Source organism: Macrobrachium nipponense, chromosome 32 (assembly GCF_015104395.2).
Source record: "Macrobrachium nipponense isolate FS-2020 chromosome 32, ASM1510439v2, whole genome shotgun sequence".
NCBI classification, from domain to species: domain Eukaryota; kingdom Metazoa; phylum Arthropoda; class Malacostraca; order Decapoda; family Palaemonidae; genus Macrobrachium; species Macrobrachium nipponense.
The window spans coordinates 42,971,761-42,996,525 of NC_061094.1; the positions used below are offsets into that span (position 1 = coordinate 42,971,761).

General features: G+C 43.0%; 1 protein-coding gene across 7 annotated transcripts; it reads left to right on the plus strand.

Annotated features, from left to right (window-relative positions):
* Positions 1-265: 265 nt before the first annotated feature.
* On the plus strand, positions 266-24,131 carry LOC135207486 (general transcription factor IIH subunit 3-like; the record flags this gene model as incomplete). 7 transcript variants are annotated; one of them, XM_064239279.1, is given in 3 exon segments in its annotated part: positions 266-396; positions 9,975-10,184; positions 23,909-24,131. In XM_064239279.1, coding segments are annotated over 2 exon segments (430 nt in total), but the record flags the coding sequence as incomplete, so codon positions are not given.
* Between the last annotated feature and the right edge of the window lie 634 nt (positions 24,132-24,765).

A 24,765-nucleotide genomic window follows, 5' to 3' on the forward strand; every position in this document is an offset into this window, starting at 1 on the left:
CAATGGAAAAAAATTTATGGTCGAAAGAAACTCCTTTAAGGACATCCATAAGATTCGTGCAGTGGCCACATCAGGAAGATTAGAGGGACTAATGGCTAACATCTTACCATGTATGGACCTTTTAACATCTTACTATGTATTGACTTTTTTTGGAAATAATTAAATAAAACAAATAGTAAGCGAACAAGCACAACCAAAGGCAAAATTGAAAGAGGAGGAAATGAACAACCATAACCAGAGGCAAAATTTGAAGGAGATAAGAAGAACAACCAAAGGCAAAATTTATAGAGCAAGTGAGCCGCTACAGAGGTAGCTCCTTTCTCCTACTACTACAACTCTTCTAATGTTTTGAATGACGCTTGTGTATTTGTCGTCAGGAAGGTTATCTATTTACCGGTATACCGTTAAGTGTCAAGTGTTTAGTAGTTTCCTAATTGATTACTGGGCTTGCCAATGTTGGAAATACAGTATGAGGAGTTTATAGCCTACCTACTACCTAGTAGTAGGCTCCCGGAGTAGAAACCTAGGGGTAGACCTAGTAGGGTAAAAAAACCGCATGGTACAGGGGTGGACCATGTACGATCAATGTGTACAACCCCCCAAAAAGTACATGATAACGCGTCCTGACATCGGAGATGGGCATCAGACGCGACTTGTTATTGGTGAGAAACGGAGCTAAAGACCTCTACTCAGGTGTCAGGAGGCGTTATATTGTACTTTTCTTGGGGTTGTACACATTGATTGTACATGGTCCACCCCTGTACCATGCGGTTTTTTACCATAACCCCCTAAAGGTCCATGTTGAAAAGTTGCTAATAGCCTATCCAACAGTGGATAGGTAGGTTAAACAACCGACTGGACTGGCCAACCCACTGACTACCGCGTTTGTGGCCACCCTTCGAAAAAGTACTTTAACACATCCTGACACCGGAGATGGGAACCAGTTACGAGTTGTTGGTGATGAAACTAAGAGCTCGAGACCTCTACGATTCTTTTGAAGTAAGTATTTTCTCCAAAGTTAGAAATTAAGGCCGGTAGATCTAGAGTACTTATCCGCGGTGGCCGAGACTATGGTAGTTGCGGTTTTTTTACGCAGTTTTACCTACTGAACAAGAATCTTATGTAATATTTATTCGGACGACTGTAATTAACGCCCCAGGGCCAGTACTAAACACGGAGAAATACATTGGACGGCCCCCAATCCCTAGCGGATGTCGTATCTGCGGTTACGTTCCTTACAGTCCGTGCGGACTGCTTCTGTAGAAATACCTTAAGGCCATATTTAAAGATTAAACAGAGGGTAATGAAAAGTGTGACCAAATGCAGTGCACACTACCCCCATGATGCTTTCGGAATGTTTACTTAGCCTACAACTAAAAATGTTTTGAAGATTGACGCCATCTCGATGTTTGCGGAGTAGCTTGTGTCAACAAACTTCCCATTTCCTGTGATAAATCTGCACACCACTTGTACCCAGAGACGCTGGGGCACTTTCATCACAACAATCGTAAGCACCGACTTCCAACCACTACTTATCCAAGGGAACTACGATTATTAGTAGAAGCAGCAGCAGCGTGCACTAGATAATTATTTAAAAAAATAGTTAAACGGCAGTATAAGGTCATGAATTGCATAAATATTTTTACATTCATGATTTTTAATTTGAAAATATCCTTGTTTAAAAAGTAACTAGATTCCTGACTCAAATATCAACAGTTTAGCTTGTGAACGGTACCTCCGGCGTTCTTAGCGCTCTTCAATATTTGTGTTCTTCAACTGTTTATCAGTGTTGCCAATTGGTATGTGTTTACCCTCCAAACTGGGTATATGACTTACACAAAACCGGGGAAATAAGTGAAATCAGTGTATCTATTTGTAGTATAGTTATATATGTGTATACATATTACAGCAATTTTATCATTACTGCATTACTATGACAATAGAATTCATGGAAACATTTTGAAAATGCATCAGGGTATGTGTGAAGCTCCTCTAGATTGGCAACGATAAGTCATTTTGCCGTCGTCTGCTCATATGTACTTCAGAAATATCTGTAATTTTTCTGGGTTAATTTGGTTGCAAAAAAGGGATAATAGACATGAATTAAATAAACATTCTGAAGTAACAACGTAAAGTTAAACTAAATAATGAGTAAACAATTAAGGGAATAAAGCTCTGCACCTCATAAACCGTGTACTCGTGTGCCGCCCGTAACTCTGTTTGTCGAGCGAGTGCTTAGGAACCAGGAACTGCAGCGTGGTTCATGTGCAATTTGGAGTGAATTAAGACCAAAATGTGTATAATTACAATCAAATAAGCACTGTGGAGTTTCAGTTGTGATGTCATTGAGGATAAAACCACCGATTACAAGGTAAAAATGAATTTCAGTTCGAACCATGACCCTGGGAATAAGAAGTTTCATACTTTCACTAATATAGGCAACAAAATGTTTTATTGTGCAGATTACAACAGGAATCTTGAGTAAGATCAATAAATGTTGCATATATACGCTAACATTGTTCAAATGAGTGCTGGGAAAGATGGTGGATTGTCTGTGGTTATGAACGGCAAGTCACGAGGTTACCGCCATATTGGATTTCAAAACTGCCTTAAAAACATATTTTACGAAGAGCTCACTTGCTTATTTTAGTTCGTATGGGGCTTTCATATATCACATTATGTTGACAAAACTTCAATCTTTTGATTGGTCTGCTTAATGATGTAATTATATTCTTGTTTCACCAATTAAGTATCGAGTGAATAAGGCCGAGCCACGCGATGACGATGGATCGACTGCGATTGTTTACCCTATTACCTAGCCATCAAATTCATTGAAAGTGCACTAAATGCCAAGTAGGCTACACCAGCAAACTACCTATTCCGTTATCCAGTGTGGGTGTTAAAACTCCTGACTTAGGTACGAAATCATGAGCTGTGGCTGTGTAACAACACTTGAACAATGTTTACATATTGTGTAACAACACAACTCGTTGGCTAGTTAGATAGCTAGTAGGTATGTATGACACTTTTAGTTTGTATTTTGTTCATAGCTTTTTTTTTTTTTTTTTTTGACATTACCCAGTATTTTCTAGGAGCTAACCTAACCAAACCAAACCTACAGATCCAAGTGTTCACTGCTTTGCGTTTTTTTCCTATTGGCCCCCAGACCCCTGTTAATGGCTACTGGTCACAAAAGAAGAAGAAAAAAAAAAAAGCTTCAGCAATGGTTACAGTTTTATGCATACTTTATGGCATCAGATAGCTAACTTAACCATGCCATAGCTAACCTAACCTAGAGGAACAACTGGTCATTGCTTCATATTTTTTCCTTTTAGGTACCCCCTGTTGATGGGCACTGGTCAATAAAAAAGAAAAAAAAAAGGAAATGGCTATATAGCAATGGTTAGGTTTTTTTTTTTTTTTTCAGCTAACCTAACCACACCAAACCTAACCTAACCTAACCTGGCATACTGGGCGAACTGGTCACTGCTCCTCATTTCTCCTAGCCAGCTGGACCCCTGTTGAGGGCCATTCGTCACTAAATAATGAAAGAATAAAAAGTAGAGAAAATGGAAATGGCTAGCACGATTTTATGAGCGGCCATCTTTTTCAGCTATCTTGACTGCGGTAGGTTGTTGGTTCAGAATGGGTGATAAAGAGACTTGGTGGTGATGAGTTATGGGTTGGTTGTCCAACTTGCAGCAGGTGGGCCCTTAAGAAATGTGTGCATCTGGATGGAGTGAAGATTGAAAACTTTAGGAGTTTATCTTTGGGTTTGCCACTGATGTGCTGCATGCTAAAAGAGATAAGCAGAGGAAGGAAAAATTTGGCTTAGGAGAAGGACCAGTAGTAGTAGTACCAGAAGGGATTATCAAAATGCTAAGACCAAGAAAATAATTTAAGGTGGCAACAGATGCATAGCTATTACAGGCAGTCCCCGGGTTACGAAGGGGGTTCCGTTCTTGAGGCGTGTCGTAAGCCGAAAATCGTCGTAAGCCGGAACGACAGTTGGAAATATGCCTTAAACTAAGAAAAAGTTAGAGAGACCTTACCTGTGTGACATGCAAGTATTGCATGATGTGTAGTGTGGTTATTTCAATGCCAAAGGATGGTTCTTGAAGGTATAATTCTTTATTAAACTCTTGTGACACTATAAAGCACAATGTACTACACTTAATCCTTAGGTTAGATTATACACTAAACACTATTACACTGTATACTATAGTAGTACACTAATCCTTTGGTAGATCCTGGAGTACACTAAAATCCCAGTCTGGTAGCTCTGGAAGGTAAAAGTATAACACAATTAGTACAAAATACTACACAAAGTCCTGAATGCAATATGTAAATTATAGATATCAAGAGTAAAAGAGTTAATGTATGTTAATTAATTCCTTACTTTTAGTTTATAATTCCTTACTTTGAGGTATATCAAGAGTAAAAAAGTTAATGTATGTGAATTAATTCCTTACTTTTAGTTTATAGTTGTTGTGCTATGTAACCCTGGATGCACAAAGTCTTATGTGGCCCCATAGCCTACATCATTCAGGGGGTTCTGGAATGTACAAAAAATAATTAGTATGTCAGTAAGTACTCTATGCATAGTAAGTTACATACAGTAATATGCACCATACAGTGGTTTAATATCACATATATAACATGTATAAAACTTAGTTAATGTATGTTAATTAATTCCTTACTTTTAGTTTAAAGTTGTCGTGCTATGTAACCCTGGATGGACAAAGTCTTATGTGGCCCCATAGCCTACATCATTCAGGGGGTTCTGAAATGTACAAAAAATAATTAGTATGTCAGTAAGTACTCTATGCATAGTAAGTTACATACAGTAATATCAACTGGTACGTATGCATGTTGTAAATGATTGGTCTACACCCCCTGTTCAGCAGGGAGTGTACAGTATGTATGTACGTACTAATTCCATGAGGGACCTTGATCACTTATCCCATGTGAGAGATCTTGGTCACTTTTTTTTAGTATAAAACTTACTTAATGTATGTTTACTACTATGTATAATTCCTTACCTTTAGTACAGTAGTAGTTTACAGTTGTCGTGTTATGTTATGTAGTAACCCTGGACAAAGTTTTATGTGGCCCCATAGCCTGCATCATGGAGGGGGTCCTGGTTTTCTGGAATGTACCAAAAAAGTATCAAAGTTAAGTCATGTATGTATGTTTAGTAAGTTACATACAGTAACCATACGTACAGTGGTTTATAACATGTATGTACATAATCAAACTTTGCACGAGCCTTAAAACGGTTAAACCAACCTCTACTCGCGGAAAATTCACCACCAGCACTGCCTTCGCCAAACTTTTTCACTACTGCCTCATGCAGCGCTCTAGCCTTCTCCTGGATCACACTTAAGCTCACCGGACACGTCGCTGGTTCTGGTCCTCCAGCCAGATCATGAGCAATTTCTCCATTTCAACAATGCTCTGGCTACGTTGCTTCTCGTTTATCACCGTTGACTTCATCGGCGCAGCATCCATAACGTGCTTCAGGATACGTTCCTTGTCCTTCACAATGGTTACCACCGTGGTCCTGCTCAAGCCTAAAGAACGGCCTATTTCGGTGTTAGTTTCTCCCTTCTCCGAACGCTTCACCACGTCATATTTTACCTCCATCGTGATGACCTTCCTCTTCTTGGATGAACTATCATCGGAGGAAGTACTTTGGCGTTTAGGAGCCATTGTAAATTTGCGAAAATGGCAAGGAATTTCAGCAACGTCTTAGCACACAACCGACTGAACTTCAGGCAGAGACGCGATTGAAGTGGCGTCCTTTCGTATTGTTACGCTTAGCGTCCTCGACCTCGTCCGAGGTCGTTGTTCGGTCAATTTACCATACAGTTTAATAGCGTTAATTAATTTATGCACTCCGCCTCTCAAAAACTAGTTCTGCATATGAGGTATCGTTAAAAAGCATAACAAAACGTCGTAACCTTGGAATTTGCGTTGTAATCTAACCAGAAACTTAGTTTTTTTAATTATGTACTGGAAACAAGCAATGATTTTTTCATTATTTGCGCTTTTGGACTGTTTTAAACTGCGCATCCCAAGCTAGTGTATTCATTCGCCCGCAAACTAGTTCCGCATATGCGGCGTCACTAAAAAAATTCAAAAAATACGAAAAAAAAAAGTGTCGAAAAATCATCATAACCTCAAATTTTTGTTGTAATGTAACCAAAAACATATTTTTTATTATATACTGTGCTAAACTATAAAGGATTTTTATCATAGCATGCGTTTTTTAAAAGCGTCGTTAACTCGGAGCGTCGGAAGCGTCAGCGTCGTAACCTCGGAACAAGCGTCGTAACCCAGGACGGATTTTCCATTGAATATTTAAGAAAAAGCGTCGTAACCTCGGAACGTCGTAAGCCGGAACCGTCGTAAGCCGGGGACCGCCTGTATACCTAAAAAGGTAATGAGTCAGGATCTGTTATAAGGAAATTGTATAAAATTCTTGATAACATGACAAGCAATAAGGAGAATAAGGTGATCTGGCAGATGAGTTTATGAAACTGTTTGATGGCAAGATTGTATGGATAGTAAATAATTTTGCTGGAGGAGGGTAAGCCAACAAGTTGCCAATCCTTTCATTTTCTGTTTTATTTTGAATTAAGGGTAAACAGACAGTCATTAATAGAGAAAATTTTTTTATATCACTTCATTTGTATTCTCAAAGTAATAAAACAATATTCCTGTCCCCCCCCCAAAAAAAAAAAATCATTACAGTAACTTGCAAGTTCCATGGATAAATACAAACTAAAGATTTGAAAAATTCAGATATGACAAATCCAACGATTATAAAATTCTGTGAATGATTTAAGTAACAAAAACATTTTACAAAACATTGATAATTAGCTAATGTTACTACAGTGGTACCTCGAGATACGAAAGGCTCAACTTACGAAAAACTCGAGATACGAAAGCTAATACGACAAATTTTACGGCTCTACATACGAAAATAGCTCAAGATACGAAAGGTTGTTGTTGCTGTAAAGTCCGAGATTCGCCCGGATCACTGATAACAATTTTGAAACTCGCACGCCACCAACTGAGTAGACTTGCCACCATCCTCCTGCTCTCCCATTGGTTCCTGATGCTAGTCACCACCATGAGATCCTTCTCTCCTATTGGTCAGCATCCTTCCCATCATGCATCTACTACGTAGCGACGTGCCTCGGCCACTCGGTAGCAGCATCGTTATCGTACGCACGCGGTATTCGTTCGTTCTAACGATTTCATTTATTAATGTAAATTCGTTAGTGATTTCATTGTAGTATACGTACTTTATCGTGTTGTGTGAGAACTTTACTCCATACTTATACGTAAATTACGTACAGTATATACGTAGTCATGGGTCCCAAGAAACTTGAAATTGACGGAAAGAAGAGGATGCTCTCTTTGGAAACGAAGATGGAGATTATCAAGAAGTATGAAGCTGGTATGCAATTGAGTGTGATCGCCAAGGAATACGACCGAAATCCGTCGATCATAGGCACCATCCTTAAGCGGAAGGATGCCATCAAAGCAGCTACACCTTCCAAGGGTGTGACTATTTTGTCCAGCAAGAGGACCCACGTGCACAACAAGATGGAAAGGCTTCTTCTTGTCTGGATAAAAGGCAAAGAAATCGCTGGCAATACGTTAACAGAGACGGCAATCTCCTACAAGGCCAGCGCTATTTTCGGCGATTTGATTCCCCAGGCCGAAGACGACAGAGGAGAAGGGACATCAACACCAACCCCAGACTTCAAGGCTTCGCATGGATGGTTCGAGAAATTCCGTAAACGGACTGGCATCCATTCGGTGGTGCGGCATGGGGAGGCTGCCAGCTCGGACACGAAAGCGGGCCCCCGAATGCCTTTAAAAAGATGTTCGACGAGATGATGACCAAGGAAGGCTACAGTTCTCGGCAAGTCTTCAACTGTGATGAGACTGCCCTTTTTTGAACAAAAATGCCTCGTCGGATGTACACCACGGAGGAAGAGAAGCTACCCGGGCATAAGCCTATGAAAGACTTTGTTCGAACGCCAGTGGGGATTACAAAGTGAACCCCTGAACCCCTATGGTCTATCATTCCGAGACTCCTCAAGCCTTCAAGGCCCACAAAGTGCTTAAGGAGAAGCTTCCAGTGATGTGGGAGGGCTAATGCGAAAGCCTGGTAACGAGGCTTTTGTTCACGGAGTGGGTAAATCTGTGTTTCGGCCCGACAGTGAAGAAATTCTTGGAAGAGAAGCGCTTCCCTCTGAAATGCTTGCTGGTGTTGGACAATGCCCCTGCTCACCCTCCTGGCCTCGAGGAAGATATCCTAGCGGAGTATTCCTTCATCAAGGTTCTTTATCTTCCGCCTAACACCACCCCTCTCCTCCAGCCCATGGACCAGCAAGTGATATAGAACTTTAAGAAGCTGTATACAAAACATCTTTTCAAGAGATGTTTCAACATCACCGATACCACAAACCTCACCTTGCGTGAATTTTGCAAGGAGCATTTCGATGTTGTGATATGCATCTGACTCATTGACCAAGCTTGGCAGGATGTTTCGAGGCGAACCTTGAATTCCTCGTGGAGGAAACTCTGGCCTGATGCCGTATCTGCGAGAGACTTTGAGGGATTCGACATGGGCGAAGCTGGTGCTGCAGATTCAGAAACAGTTGACGATCCTGAAACTGTTTTGCAACCAGATCTTGACGAGATCGTTGCACTCAGCAAGTCCATGGGGCTGGTCGTTGACGAGGACGACATCAACGACCTTCTCGAGGAGCACCAAGAGGAGCTTACGACGGATGACCTGAAGGAGTTCTCTAGCAGCGGCGAGGAGGAGGAGGACGACCCTATGACAACGGCAGAAATTAAGGATGTTCTAGCTGCTTTTCATAAAGTGCAATCATTTATAGAAAAAAGAAACCCCGAAAAGGCTTACACAGGTCGTATGCTTGCGCAGTTCGATGAGGCTTGCCTGAGTCGTTTCAGGAACATTGTGAAAAGTAGGCAGAAGCAACCTTCCTTGGATAGTTATTTTTTAAAGAGGCCTTTAGTATTAGCAGGAGTAAGCAAAAAGGAAGAACCAAGTGATACTAAAAAACAGAAAGTTGAAAGTGGCGATGAAGTTGAAATTTTGTTTAAAAAAAAAAAAAGTACGTAAAGTATAAAAAAAGTAAAAAAAATGTAATAATAAAAAAAAATAAAAATTGTTTAATTTTAGTTTTTTGTAAAGTTAAGTTGTTACAGTTTTGTTAATATGTTTTGTAAAGTTTAGTTTATGTATGTTTTCCTTACATTTTTTTGTGTGTTTCGTAAAGTTAAGTGTACGTATGTATCTGCCGTTTGTCCTCCTCCTCTGTCTCCACTTTTGGAGATAGCCTCACTTGAAAGGTAAGCTTCCACATCTTACTACATACGTACAGTATTTCTTGTATACCATGTACACTAATACACTTTATTTACAGGTATAATTAGCAGTACGTATTAAGTTAGGTATTGAATGGTCCAAATTGTTGTAGTATTTCATTGTTTATAGGTCAATTTAGCTTTATTATGAAATTTACTGGGGTGTTTTTGGAGGGCTTGGAACGGATTAGCCATTTTACATGTAAAATGCAGTCCAAGATACGAAAAACTCATGATACGAAGGCCGCCTCGGAACAGATTAATTTCGTATCTCGAGGTACCACTGTATATCATTATGGAGTAACTAAACAGTAGCTAAATGAATAGGTGGTGAATTCTTTGTATCTTGCAAATACTTTGTCAATTATATAAATGTATGATGAATATAATCTATTAGTAAAATACTGAAACTGTGTGCTGTAGTGTGGTAAATCATGAGATTTTGTTATTAAAGTAATTAGTACTGATACCTGTACATGTAAAGATCATCAGTATACATTTTGTGAAATGTACTTTCATTGTTATATATCATATTAATCGGTGAAATTCTCTTTCAGAAAATGACTGGCGAAGGATGCCTGCTTGTCATTGTACTTGATGTACATCCACAGTTAGCAGAACAACATACTTTTGTTCATAGTTACTTCAATGCCGTTATTTCATTTGCTAATATACATCTAGCATTCAATCGTATGAACAGAGTGGCAATTGTTGCAGCCAATCACCTAGAGACCCGTTTTTTATATCCCCAGACAACAGGAGAAAAAGTAAGTGTTTTCAATCTTCAATAGCTTTTCTTCTAAACAAACCTGTTACTTTACAATAACCAAAGCTGTGGTGGAGCAATAACAAGGCATGATCCCAAAAGCAAAAATGTTTCCACTTGCCTGAGTATGCATCTTGGTCACTCAGCACCACTTCTGATGGAGCTTGATCATTATCTGCATATCTGGTGTGTGTTAAACATCAACAGTCTTGCTTCCTAGTTAGCCAATGACTGGAAACACAATATTTGTTTTTCTTTAAACAGCTGGTTTACCTGTTGTCTGCAAGGTTTTGCAGCTGAATGATTAATGATTTGATTATATATGTAGTCTATTCCAATGGCTTTTTTGTTTATACATATTAATTTTATTTTATTTATACAAAGTGGGTGTTTCATTTCTTCATTTCATTCTGTAGCTAGTTGCTTATGCTTCTTAAGATGTGTCCAGACTGCAGTAAAAGTTGTCATGAACACATGTCAGCTTATTGCATGCATATTACAGACATGTTGAAAATAGTCAACATTCATAATTGGAGAATAAATCTTTGGCAAATGTATTCAACTTGTTTGTGATGTGTGTACAATAAGTAGCTGACATATTTTACTGCAATGTCGACATTCACTACTTGCAAGAGCTGGTGTTTTATCCCAGGTTGCTTATTCCTGATGATGATTGGTATCACTTAGGCAGTTGTAATATATAGGTGTGTTATTTTAACCCCAGATCTCCTATTCTCTGGTGGTAGGTTTTAAAGATTCTGCCACCACATGAGATCTAGGTACAGCTGATGAGGAATGGAAACCAGCATGTCTTAGGCAATTGAAAGAAACCAAAGAGGACCATGTCTCATTGCAAGCCTGCCAGTATAGGGTAGCATAATCTGAGAGGTACTAACTTTATTGGACATGACAAGAGACTTAGGACCTATGGCTTGTCCATAACCTTGCTGAGTGCAGGAGCTCATACAATAGTGTCAAGAATCTCTGTGCAGCACTTTGTTTAGAGCAAAATGCAAGGGATGCTGTGCCCTCATCCATCTGTAGATACATTGTTGTCTTTGACTATTCCCAACCTGATTGCTCCCTGGTGACCATAGGATCCAGGTAGTGACAGACTGAAGAGGGTATGCATGAAACATTTTGAAGAAATTGGTCCTTTTCAAGTAATCAACACCTTGCACCTTTGAGGATTATGACCACAAATGACTAGTCCTTTGGCTTGCCATAGTGATACAGATGCTGTTATCATTCTCTCTGCTAAGAGTTGCAAGCTTTCCAAACTGATGAAGAGAACATGAAATTATGAATGATGTCTGAACTGACTGCTACTGAATGAGAATTTTGACAGGCTCCTGCTTCTAAGCAGCCAGCAGATGATGTGCAAAAAATTTCATTCATCATTGTGCATGTTCAAGGTGGTTGATTCAGACATGATTATTGATTAACCATAATATTTAAATTCTTTGGGTCTCACTCAGTATGCATTGGTTCCGTTGGGATAATTGAAAAATTGATTAAGTGTCAGGTAAGTTCCCAATGGAAGAATTTGTACTTTAGATTTTTAAATTGATATACCTTCACATCAGCAGGGTTTATTCAACACAGCACTGCAAATTAAAGACCATGACTAAACTCTCAAAGTGACTGATTTTCAAATGTAGCTGTTTATACCATATATTTCTCTGTATATGACAACCTTTAGATCAGACGAGGTAAAAAATTATGGCAAATTTTCATGAATTTATCTCATATATGTAGTAAAGTAGGCGCCGAAAGTCTTAACACCCCAGTGCAATTTAGGCAAACACATACACGCGCACCTTTTTCGACCTGTCAAGGAATGCAAAAATTTAGTTAAGATATTGAAATGGTGTGTCAGTTTACCTTAGACTTTCTATTATTTGGTAGCACCAAATTTGTTCTCTTTAGCTGCCTTCAGCCGTCGAGGAACACTTTCATTGAGGTGCTGACAGATCTCTGGTTCGATACTGTTCCAAGCAGCGATGATGGCGGCTTTGAGTTTCTCGATATTGGAGCAGTCAACCTTCTGCAAACGTTGTTTAATGATCGACCACAGGTTTTCAATGGGACTAAAATCAGGGGAATTAGGGGGCCAGTCACTTAAAAGCTCTGCACCACAATCCTGCAACCAGTTCTTAATCAATGGCGTTGTGTGGCACCGTGCGCCGTCATGCTGAAGAATTGAAGCACCTTTCTTCTCAAAGCTCCCCTCTAAATATTCATTTAGCACAACGTAATAAATGTGCTGGTTCACTCGTTCATTATTTTCAAATAGTATACACAATTCCCGAACTCCCTCATAACCCATAGAACCCCATACCATCAAAGTTTTGGGAAACTTTCCATAAGGACGAGTAAGTTTGTCACTGCACTTGTAAAGGCGGGGACTTCGCCAAACTTTCGTTAAGGTGCTTGCCGAGCAATGGAATGTGGATTCGTCAGTGAACAACACTTTTATCCAGTTATTAACGTCCCATTTACCAAGCCTATGAAAAAAAAACTTTCGTTTCTTAATATGGACGTCAGTTAGCTTGCTCTTCTTAGGAGCCACAACACTCTTGAATCCCAATTTGCGTAACAAGTACGTCTGTAAAGTACGTACTGTACACTTTCCTAAAATTTCAGGGTTTTCTTCCCTGAATTGACGAGCGGTGTGTGAAGGATTAAGCTCTGCTTCCCTTCTCAGTAGCGAAATAGATCATTCAGACAGCAACGGGGGCCTCCCAGACTTCTTGGCGGGAAGAGGTACCTCTTCCTTCCCTGACGCCTTATACCTCGCAACAATGTTCTGAAATGTTCGACGCTTCAAATCCGCCTGCCGCACAATTTCAGTGGTATTTAACCCTAATTCAAAACACTGAATGACCCTTACATGATCATCCCTAGAAGTATAAGGACCCCCATTACTCATAAAGGCACAGGGAATGGCAACACAAGGGCAACACCATGAGACAAACAAATCCTGACAGGAGTGCCAGCAAAATAAATCGACTTACACCACGGCTAATGAGCTACTGATCTGTTATTGTTTCCTTAATCAAGGACACAGTGGAAACAATAAAAGGTGCCAATTAGTAATTTTTTCTCTCAGGCATTTTCCGTGACTGATATGGAGGATTCTTTAAAACGCTAACAGTCTTTATGCAGCTTTCAGGGGTGCAAAGACTTTCAGCGCCCACTTTATATGATGACTGCTAAATTACAAAACCATCTGTGTATGGGCTAGCTTTTGCAACAGCAGGTAACTTATGAAATATTGGTTATGTAAAGATGATGATGTTATAAATGCTCTTTACTTAATGTATCGTTAGAAATTCAAAATTAACAAAATAACAAAGCCAATTCTATATATCATGTTTTCCTTACATGTCGCCTGACAGGGAAACCATTGTTTTGTTTAAATTTCATCACCATTCATATGCAACCCATAACAAGATACAGTAGTGCCTCAGGTTACGAAATTAATCCGTTCCGGAGCTGCCTTCATAACCTGATTTTTTCATATCTAGGTCTATGTTTTACATATAAATTGCCTAATTCGTTCCAACCCCTACAAAAGCACCACAGTAAATTTTATTATAAAGCTACATTGACCAATAAACAATAAAATACAACAATTTGGACCATTCAATACCCAACCTAACTGTGACTGTACCTGTAAATAAAGTGTATTGGTGTACAGGGTACAAGAAATACTGTACGTACATATTTAGTAAAATGTGGAACCTTACCTTTGTTCCGATACGTAATACAAACCCTCGGTCCTTTAACAATAGGAAGGTAACTAGCGGCAGCTGGGACGGTCGTAAGCTTCGAACAAGGGGATGAATTTTTGAAACGGTAGTTAACTGCTTGTCCGATCGTGCGCGCGCCCGCGCGCCCGAGAGGTGAAGAATCACTTTTGCTTTCGGCCGCGGGTGTGAAGGACGTGTTCGTCATCGCTCTCTGCCCGCTTCATCGTCGTATGCTTTGTTTATATTGTGTTTTCTACTAATGGTTTGTTTGACTTGAAAATGAAACTGTAAGTACACTGTTTTCATTTTCATTACTTAATTATGAACCAACATGGAGCTATCGCCGTAGATGCGGCGATTTCCTCTCTTTTCATGAATTGAACCCTTGAATTATGTCTCGGTGCCGACGCTCGCGCCGAGTCATGTATTTGGGCGAAAGTGTGTAATTGAAAAATGTAAGTACTTTTTTCATTATATTTTTGCCCTGTGCGTTCGTTACCGAGAGCGTGATTGCGCTCGGCACGAGACTTTTATTTTGTATAATAAAATGCAATGAAAGTGGATTCGCAATGCAGTATTCTTTTCATTTTCATTTATTTATTTGCATAATTTAATTTGGATCAATTTTCGCTCTTACCCGGGAATTGATCCTTACGATTATTTTCTGTGAAAGTGAAATCGCAAGTGCAGTATTCTGTTTCATTTTCATATATATTTTTGATAGCATCATATTATTTGGATCAAGTTTCCGTTCTTACCCGGGAATTGATCTTTTCCCCTTTAAGTTCTATGAAGTGAATCGCAAGGGCAGTATTCTGTTTCATTTTCATATTACTTTTCACTGCTGTGCGGGGGTAGGGGAAGCGAAGGTCTGCCAGGAAGTCGTCGGAAAGCTCCCGCGACTCCCTTGGTATCCGATTCTTCGTCTTCCTTCCTGCCCCCCGCTCAGCTTCTTCGTTGTATTTGTATTTGGGGTCTTCCTTGCGTTCGGGTGGGGCATGTCTCCCCCCCCGTGCGTGAGGAACCCCTCTTACTAATCTGTCTGTGCTACCGCAGGTGCTACATCCGTGGGAGACGACCTTGGACAGGTATGGGCCACTGCGGCTGCAGGGCGTGCCTAGCATCCACGATCTGCTGCAGCGTCTAGCGAGGTCTGGGGCGGTGACCTTGGAGCGGTCTCCATACAACCTCCACGGCCGCTTATGCTGCTTCCCCCCGCTGGTCTACACTCCCCATGCTGTGTCGGTGACGCCGTCTGCCGCTTCTAGGGCCGGTCGCCGCCGTACCCGAGGAGGGTATGCCGCTGCCGCCTGTGTTTTCTTCGTGTTGCCTGCCCCAGACTTCCCCGCTGTTCCAGCAGCTCGCCCCTGGACCGGCCGCCAGTACCCAGGTTCCCGCTGGCTGCCGATGATTCTGCGAGGCGATGGCTGGGCCTGCCGTATCTGTCGCTGATGTGGTTCCGCTACTGGCTTGGCTGTCCCTTCTGTGTTTACCGCTGCCGCTGTTCCTGCCGCTCCTGAGCTGGTTGCTCCGGTTCCTGTCGCTCCTGGTTCCTGCGCCTGTCCATGCTGGTCCTGCCCATGGTGTGTCTTCCCCAGTCCCAGGTCCTTCCGGACAGGTGCAGTCGGGCCGTGTTGCTTCGGCAATAGGCCCGACTCCGGCCTGGATGGAGGACCTGACGACTGTCCTGCGTGAGCTGACGAAGAAGAGGAAGGTGTCATCTTCGTCTTCGTCTGCTGCTGCCATCTTCCCTTCGACTTCTAAGGCCCATAAGCCGAAGAAGAAGAAGGCTGCCTCCCCCCCTAAGAAGTCTCCTTCGGGAACTTCTAAGGGCCCGTCCCACCTCGGTGGGACGGGGGGAGGGTCCTTCTGCTGGTCCTCCTGCTCCTTCGGGAGCGGGGGGCCCGTCTTCCTCCCCCGTAAGGAGAGATAGACGGGGACCAGAGGAGTATCGGTTAGCTCTGGTACTTCCTCGCCTGGTGCTAGCGGCGATGCCGCTACGCCAGGTTCCGGCTCGGTCTCTCGTTTCGCGAGAAGATCCCGGGAGTGCTAACGCTCTCCTCTCCCTCGGGAGACCGTGCAGCCAAAGTTTCGGCGCCAGAGTTCGCTCGGCGCCAAGACCACGGCACGGAGCAGAAGGCTGGCGAGAACCGCTCAGGTTACTCTCGCCAGGCCAGCGGCCGCTCTCGCAGCGACCAGCTGGTAACCGGGGTTTTCCCCCTAAGAAGACTCCTTCAGGAACTTCGAAGGGCTCGTCACACTCCGGTGTGACGGGGGGGTTCTTCATCTGCTGGTCCTCCTGTTCCTTCGGGAACGGGGCGTCTCCCCTTCTGAGAAGAAGAAGAAGACGGGGACCAAGGGTGTGCTGGCTACCGCTGGTACACCCTCGCCTGGTCTTGGCAGCTCTGCTGCTAAGCAGGTACCGGCTCGGTTTCTCGTCGCGAGAAGTTCCGAGTGTACGGTCTCCTTCGGGTGACCGTTCAGCCAAAGTTAAGACGCCTGAGTTTCGCTCAGCGTCATGACCGAGGCACGGAGCAGAAGACTGTCGAGAGCCGCTCAGGTGACTCTCGCCAGGCCAGCGGCCGCTCTCGTAGCGACCAGCGGTACCTGTCGGGTGGACGTGACGGTCTCTGACCGGTCACAGTTGAGCTGGGAAGAGGTCCCCCAGGTCCCCTCAACCGACGGTACCAGCCTCGGCTGGTACCAGCGGTTTGACGTGCCGCGAGGACGCTCACCGGTCTCACCGCGAAAGCGAGTTCTGCAGGTCACCTGACCGCCGCTCCCACAGGGACCGGTGCGGATACGGTGACCAGCAGCAGCTCGTCTGACGGCACGGGGACCGGGGTCAACGTGCTCAGTCGAGCCGCTCGCCACAGGTGAGCGGCACGGCCAGGCCTGCAGATCGATCCCCACCGCGGGTTGGTGAGCGGCTGCAGCCCCCCACGTACGCTAGTCCTGCCAGCGAGCAGGGGGGGGAGCGTCAGGTCTGTCTCTCCACTACCTTCAACTTCCTCGGGCTACACCGGGAAGAGCGAGGTAGCTAGGAGTGATCGTGAGAGGTGCGCCGCTCACGATCCCGTCACGACGCCGCACGTGCCACGTATGGTCTTAGGACCAACCAGACGTACGCGCAAGTGATTGGAGGCGACCGTCAGGGGGGGGAGGGTTCAGCGTCAGTTCTGTCTCTCCGAATACCTTCAACTTCCTTGGCTATAACAGGAAGAGCGAGGTATATAGGAGTGATCTTGAGATTGCGCCGCTCACGATCCCGTCACGACGCCGCACGTGCCAGGTATTGTCTTAGAACCAGCCAGGACGTACGCGCAAGTGATTGGAGGCAACTGTCAGGGATCTGTTGCTGTCCTTCTTCTGAAGGAGGAGGGTCTTGGGAGCTGCTCTTGTTGGAGGGACTGGACTCCCTACCTCCTCAAGACGCTGTAACTTCCGAGATTCAGAGTAACTTTACCCAGGTTATTGCACTGATTCGTCAGCACAACGACCTGGGGGTAAGGATCGCCGCTCCCACCAGCAAGAGCCCATGTCTCTGCTCGAGTCGTTTTGGGGCCCGAGAGGGAACCCAAACCGACGGTGGGTTTGCCGCGATCGGAGTTTGCCGATTCTGTCTTGAACCAGAGTCTCTCGTCTCCGGACAAGAAGGCTCTCTCAGTTCTGGCCGGTCGATCAAGCTACTTCCACCTCCTCTACTGCGACAGCGGTCGTTTCTACGTGTCTTCGGACACCGTATTTAATTACTCCTTCGTTCGTCCTCCTGAGAGGTTTCGACCTCGACGAGGACTGGAATGAGTCGGAGGACGGTATCGGCTCTCTCCTGTCAGGTGTCGATCAGCCCCACCCAGACGACGTTCACTAGTGGCGGCAGACCCTTACCTACAGTGAGAGTTCGTAACCCTCCTCGGGAAAACGTTTTCTCCTGACGATACGTTTTCCCAGACTCTGAGAGGCCATCGCCGCAAGGCGATGGCTGCTCCTACTCTTCTCCAACTGCTAGTTCCACTGGGAAGGCGAGCGAGTATCCAATTCCTCCCCCATTCCCTCTCTCCTTACGGCTACGAGGGAAAGGGGAGGGATCCTACAGAGATTTCTCTGTAGGATCCCACGTTGGGGACTGCGCTACCAGGGGGGACCTTCGGGTCCTACCTGACGTAAGCCCCGGTCGTTGAGGAGGGATCCTGCCCCATTCTCGATGTTCTACGGAATCGAGAGGACCACCAGCCGATATCCGTTTGACGAATTCGGTGGGGTGTCGCAGGACTGCTTAGAATTCTACGGAATTTCTAGCGCATTCAGAGTGTTAGAGTTTCTTACGATCTCCAAACACTTAGGCGAGACCACGGTCCAAAGTGAGCGAGACGAGAATCCCCGATATGTTACACGATAATTGGGAACCTCGCCTATGCTCGAATTCCTGGAATTTCTAGCATTAGGAAGAAGACTGCTGCTGAAAGAAGACTATCTCACAATAGGTGACCAACCTGGAATAGAGAAGAACAGACGGGAATATCCAGTTTGGCTTGAACTATCGTCTTAGTATTCTGTTCACCATTGAAGCTTTCCTTCGAGGAAGACTTCTTCACTCTCTTTGATAGAGACCGAAGGTGGTCGATCTCCAATCCTTATTTTGTTTTCTTGAAGGAAAGAATTTAGGATGGAGATCGTTGTTCAGAATCCTACAAATATACTATGTATATTAACCTCGCGACATGATTCTGCTAAGCAGTTGAATGGTCCGAGGGTTAGGCGCATATCCTGGTTATTCTACGGATTGCGACTTAGACGAAAAGTATTCTAATTGAACTGCAACCCGGGTTGCCTGCAACCTCCCAGGAGTTTCCAGTTTCAATTTTATATACTTATGGTGTTGTCACAACAACACCATTTAAGCTTTTATATTTACCGAAATTCGTTTCGCTTAAATATAATTGCTCGAGCATATCTTTTTATGCTCGTGGTTCTACGCCGAACGCATTCCTTCGTGGAAAGGATTACTTGGCAACTCAGGATGACGAGTCAGCGACAGCTACTGCGTATTGAATTGCCCGAGGCATTTCAGTACCAGCTGCCGCTTTGAGATAGACGGTTGGTTATGTCTTTCTCACCTGCTTTGATTGAATACCACCGTATCTCTGCCCAACATCACGGACTTAAGTCTCTGATTAACGGGGATTCTCGCATACATGAATGACCATCTACTGCTGTGATAGTATTCATCGTCTTCGGTATTGCGAGAATTTTAAACAGAGATATCTATTCGACTCTCATCTTTCTGTTTACCGCACGGTAACAGAATTCTGTAATAGTCTCTTGCTGCATCGTATCTCGATATGCGAATGATTTTTGCGGAATCTGAGTTTGTCCTCAAAATATCTTGTATCGGAGGTGTACAATTGTTCATTGTTCACCCCGGATTAGCAGATGTATTTGAAAGACATCGCCTACTCCCACACCTGCCAGCTCTACTTCCAAACGTTCAGCCATGAGAAGCAGTTCTTCAAGCGGCTCTCCCCTGTGTTTCATTACTGAAGAACGCCCCGCTTTCATTGCACAACGGACAGCAATGAAATGGCGGTTAGCGTTTTCAGTCATTTGTAAGCACAGGTTTAGAATCTTGAGATTCCCTTCTCTCGATTCAGCTGGAAGACGTAGGTTGCATTCATTGCCTACCTTCGTCTTCAACGTCACATAGTGTTGTTTCTCCTTAAGCTGAGATTCAACGTCTATGATTTTCTTGCCATCAGGACCTCGGTCTTTTGAAGGCAATTGACTTTCGCCTTTTGAGCTTATGCATTAAGAGAATCATCGCCGCGCCGTCCGGCATCGGTGACTAACAAATATTTTATTTGTTTGGTCTCTCAGCATAACTCTTTAAAGGGCGAAGGTCACGTGAACTTACCCGGATGCTTGAGGACAACTTGCCTCTACTGATTCCGAACCAGTCAGTCGGCAGCTGTCAGAGCGCCCGAGTCAGTTACGAACTATGCTGTGGACTTAGTTCGGTTGTTCCGAGCAATCATTACGTTCGTCTTAATAGCTTGTCAGTATCAGTACTGTACATAACCAAAGTCGAGAAGAAGGATAGGTCATACGACTATTTCCCTTCTTTTCGTCTTAGGTAACTGCATGACTTCTCTTGAGAAGTCAAGCACAAAGGGATGGGGATTTGTGACGCTCGATTTCGTACCGATCTTCGTAGCGAAGACTCAGAACCCTTCGGTAACTGACGATTGGTTCGAGTCCTTCACAATACCCTCCCTAATGGACTTCACCGCCTCCGATACGAAGGCTATGCTGCTTTGTCCTGTGAAGGTGCGACGGAGCTGTCTGAAGAAACTCGACACCCAGGATGAGTGTGGACGCCTCTTCATCATTCTCTCGCGTTCCGCAAGAACTTCTCCGTGGCGCAGGTAATGAAGGCAGGCGCCTGGTCCAACCGGACCGCATGCACCTCCTTCTACCTTCAGGATATTGCCCACAGTTCCTTGGATCTTTTCCTTGGAACCGTGGTGGTTGCTCAACACGTTGTGTAGTTAACCCAGACCCTCGCAGGCTGAACAGCATCGAGTCCTGGTGTGACCGTAAGAATGGATGAGGAATGAGAGTGTGACTGGCTCCTCTTCCCATCTTTTTCTTCCCTCTACCTTTGGGTAGAGGGACACGGTCGTCACCCTGCTGGGTAAGGACGAGATGCAGGTGAGCTACTCAATAGAGCACCATCCTATCCCTTTCAGTAGGGATAGGAGTAAATATCCACCACTTCCTCCAACAAGGGGGAGGAAGTGGATGCCAAATTGAGACAAACCCATCATTTTATGATTGTCTCTTGCAAACAGGAACAAGTTCTTGCTTGCTGGTACGAAGAGATACGCTTGCCTCTCTCTTAGTACTTGGCCCAGAGGTCTGACCATTGATCCTGCGGTGCACACCCCGATCAATCGGACAGAGGTTTGGATCCCTCCCTTGCTCTTACGACCAGGGAGGCACTCCAGGGTTGGACGAACACCAGTCTGTTCACCAAAAAGACTCAGATTCCTCCCACCAAGAAGTGAGTCTTCCATTTGTTAAAGGACCGAGGGTTGTATTACGTATCGGAACAAATGACAATTTGTCGAAAATTGCATTTTTCCTAACTATACAAACCTGAGGTCCTTTACATATAGTCCCACCTCATGCCACCCCTCACTCTGCAACTTTTTGCATGGGCCTAAAGCAAAAGTGATTCTTCACCTCTCGGGCGCGCGCACGATCGGACAAGCAGTTAACTACCGTTCTCCCCTTGTTCGAAGCTTACGACCGTCCCAGCTGCCGCTAGTTACCTTCCTATTGTTAAAGGACCTCAGGTTTGTATAGTTAGGAAAAATGCAATTTTCGACAAATTGTCATTTCAAGTGAGGTGATGTCCGAAAGTGGCGACAGAGGAGGAGGACAAATGGCAGAAAACATGAACACTTAACTTTACGAAACACATTAAAAAATGGCAGAAAACATTAACTCTAAACTTTACGAAACATTAACAAATGGCAGAAAACATTAACACTTCTTGATTATCTCCATCTTCGTCTCCATAGAAAGCATCCTCTTCTTTCCATGAACTTCAGCAACATTCTTGGGACCCATGGCTAATAACTAAGTAATTAAGTTCACACACAACACGATGAAGTAACTTACAGTACGACGAAAGCGAAATCACTAACACGAATTTACGTTAACAAACGAAATCTGTGTGAATGAACGAATTCCAGGTGTTTACGATAACGCTGCCGCTATGAAATGGTCAAGGAACGCCTTTACATAGAGGCATGATGGGGCAGATGCTGACCAATAGGAGAGGAGAGCAGGATCTTACTGCGGTGACTAGCATCAGGAACCAATGGGAGAGCAGGAGGATGGTGGCGAGTACTGAGATGGTGACATGCGAGTTTTCAAATTGTTCTCGGTGGCCCGGGCAAATCTCTGACTACCCTTTCGCAACCTGAATTATTTTCATACACAGAAGCAAAAAAATCATCGTCTTTGCCTTTGAAACCTGGATTTTTTGTACGTAGGGACTTTTGTATGTAGGGGCATGACTGTAATAATGTATGATAATTATCGAACATAAAATTCCTGAAAGGTTACCGAAAGCCAAAGGTTGCTGTGAGTGCAACCATAACTTCATGTTTACATTTTTTCAGCAGGGCTCGCATTGATAAAAGTTTATTTCATTGATATTCCTTGAAGAGGCTATTTATTATGAAGATATGCAGGTGTTATATAAGGTATAAATGGTTTTATTACCTTTATTATGAATTTATTTCATAATTTGAATCTTTTCATGTATGTCAGTGTGTTACGGACCCACAGATCTCAGAGACAATGTTACGGTGTCGAAATATCCTGGCTAAAGGTCGACACAATGTTACGGCCTCTGAGAGAGGTCCGCTTCAGGTTCGATATGAAATAATAAAAAAAAATATATCAACACAAACAGTTGAAACTGGAGATACGAATATAGAAAGAAACACTAACACAACAAAGGTTTATTTACAAGCTTACTAACAAAGGTAAATGCAGAATGGTATCTCTTATTTACATAAATAGATAGAATCTTACACTGCATGAACTGGGGGAAACAGTGAGGTAATAAGAATACTTGCTAAACAGTTTGGCACTTCGAAGAGGTGGCTTCATAAATGTAGATCGGCGATTGCGGACACCCTCTTGGCTCCGTATTGCAGAAACTAATCTTCTTGTAAGGCAGGAATTCCTCAACACCTGTAACAGGACCTTTTCTTCTCTGAAGTCTGCCCGACGTCGAGATAACACGGTAGACCACACCTGAAGACGACTAGACCAATAGCCAACCAACTCTCGAACAACTCCTCTTCTGATTGATACTTCGTCGGTTCCTTTTTCCTCGTATTTCACGGAAGATCTCTGCTGCTGCAAATCTCTCACTGATAATCTGATCTGTGGCTCTCTGTGACTAAACTGGTGATCTCTCTTTTACGATCTCTCTCTCTTCTACGATCACTCCTCTCCAAAGTTCGTTCGTCGTATTTATACAGCACTCTGGGGGCGGAGCCTACGGCGAACGTCACCGACTCCAGGGATTTCTAGAACTTCTTAGATGAATCTAGATGAGGTATTGCATCAGAAAATTGCGGCGTTTCTCACGTAACATTGGCGCGTTTTTGCGCTCCACAATACGCCCGACGATTCTGGAACAACCACGAACATAGGCGCCTACAACAGTGGCGCGAAAGCCTCCTTGCTGCCGAACTTCTCGAAAATGCGTTCTCCTTTCCTTTTATTTATCTTTCTTTGCTATGAAGCAATTACCATCACAGTGGTTATCGCACTGAGGTCGAGGCTAGCCTATCAATAAACATCACTAGAATTCAAGGTTTGATTTTTAGGATTTAAAGGTTGTCTTATATGCAAAAATATATTATGATTCATATTTTTAAATGATTATAAGGTTAAAAATATAAAATGTTCCACCCACAGTATGCCTATCCTTCTGAGAGAAGTATAAAAATATTAAATGTTTTCAAAGCCTCTGGAATGCAGTTTCTGTGATCATCAGTCTGTTCTTGTAATTTTTTTTTATTTAAATCATCAGCAGACAAGCATTGATAGGTAAATTCACAAGATTTTTGTGTATAGATTTTCAAGTTACTAAATACTGTACATACTATATAACTTTATTTCTGTAAAGTGTAGTGAGTTAGGTTAGATTTGAGATTTACTACTTACCTTTTTACCCCTACTTAAAATCTACAGACCCAATAAAGCAGCTGTAATTGATTTTAGTTGTTTTAAACTGTATCTGAGTAGTACATATTATTAAAAATGTAGAATCAGTAGTAAGTCAAAAGTTTACATGAAATACTTTATAAGTGGAAGTTTTCATCAAGATTACACATTACTTTGTTCTGACACTGTATAAGACTTACTGGTTTTCTTTTATCAGGTAGACCGCCAGAAAGATGGAAGACTGGAATACTTAAATCATGTTGATGAAAGCATTGAAGAGGAATTAAAGCAAATGCTTTCACGTGATCATAATGCCAGACAAACAGAATCCCTCCTCTCTGGAGCTATTTGTCGAGGACTTCTGTATATTAAGAGGCTGGAGAGTGAAGAAGCAATTAGTCGAAGGATAAATGCTAGGCTATTGGTGATAAAATATTCATGTAAGTTTTTATTGACCAGCTTGAATATGTGGATTAAGAATCTAAAAATACATGTGGTGAATCCAGAGATGATGTCTGTAACTACTTTAATAAGAGATTGCATACTTTTAATACAAATCCATTGATTATAAAATAGTCTTAAACTGTACAGAACAAATCCAGGTGCACAAAGCAAAGCATTTCAATTTGTTCCAGTACACAAGCTTTAATAATTCTTTGGTTATTGTGGATACTTTAATATTTGTCTTTCAGTACACCTTGTTCAGTTAGACATGCTGCCATTGACAGGATGTCATTTTATAGTGCATTTCTATTACAATTTCATCTTCTTGGGTGTTATGTACTAATTTTTTTCTTTGTTTTTTAGAGTTGCCTTTCTGACAGCACCAATGCATTGCTTCGTTGTTTAACTGTGGGTAACTACTTCACCTCATTTTAATTTTTTTTATGTCTCCTTTGCAAAAGGGCCTTCCAATTATCCTTGGCAAGGATCTGATAGGTCTGTTGTTTGCTGCTCTTGTTACTTTTATTTTCATTTTACCCATCCATTTGCCTTCTCCCCAAGCTCAAGGCAGACCTTCTTCACCCACATCCATTGTCGACTACTTCTTTGTGAGATTACACTCTCAAGTTT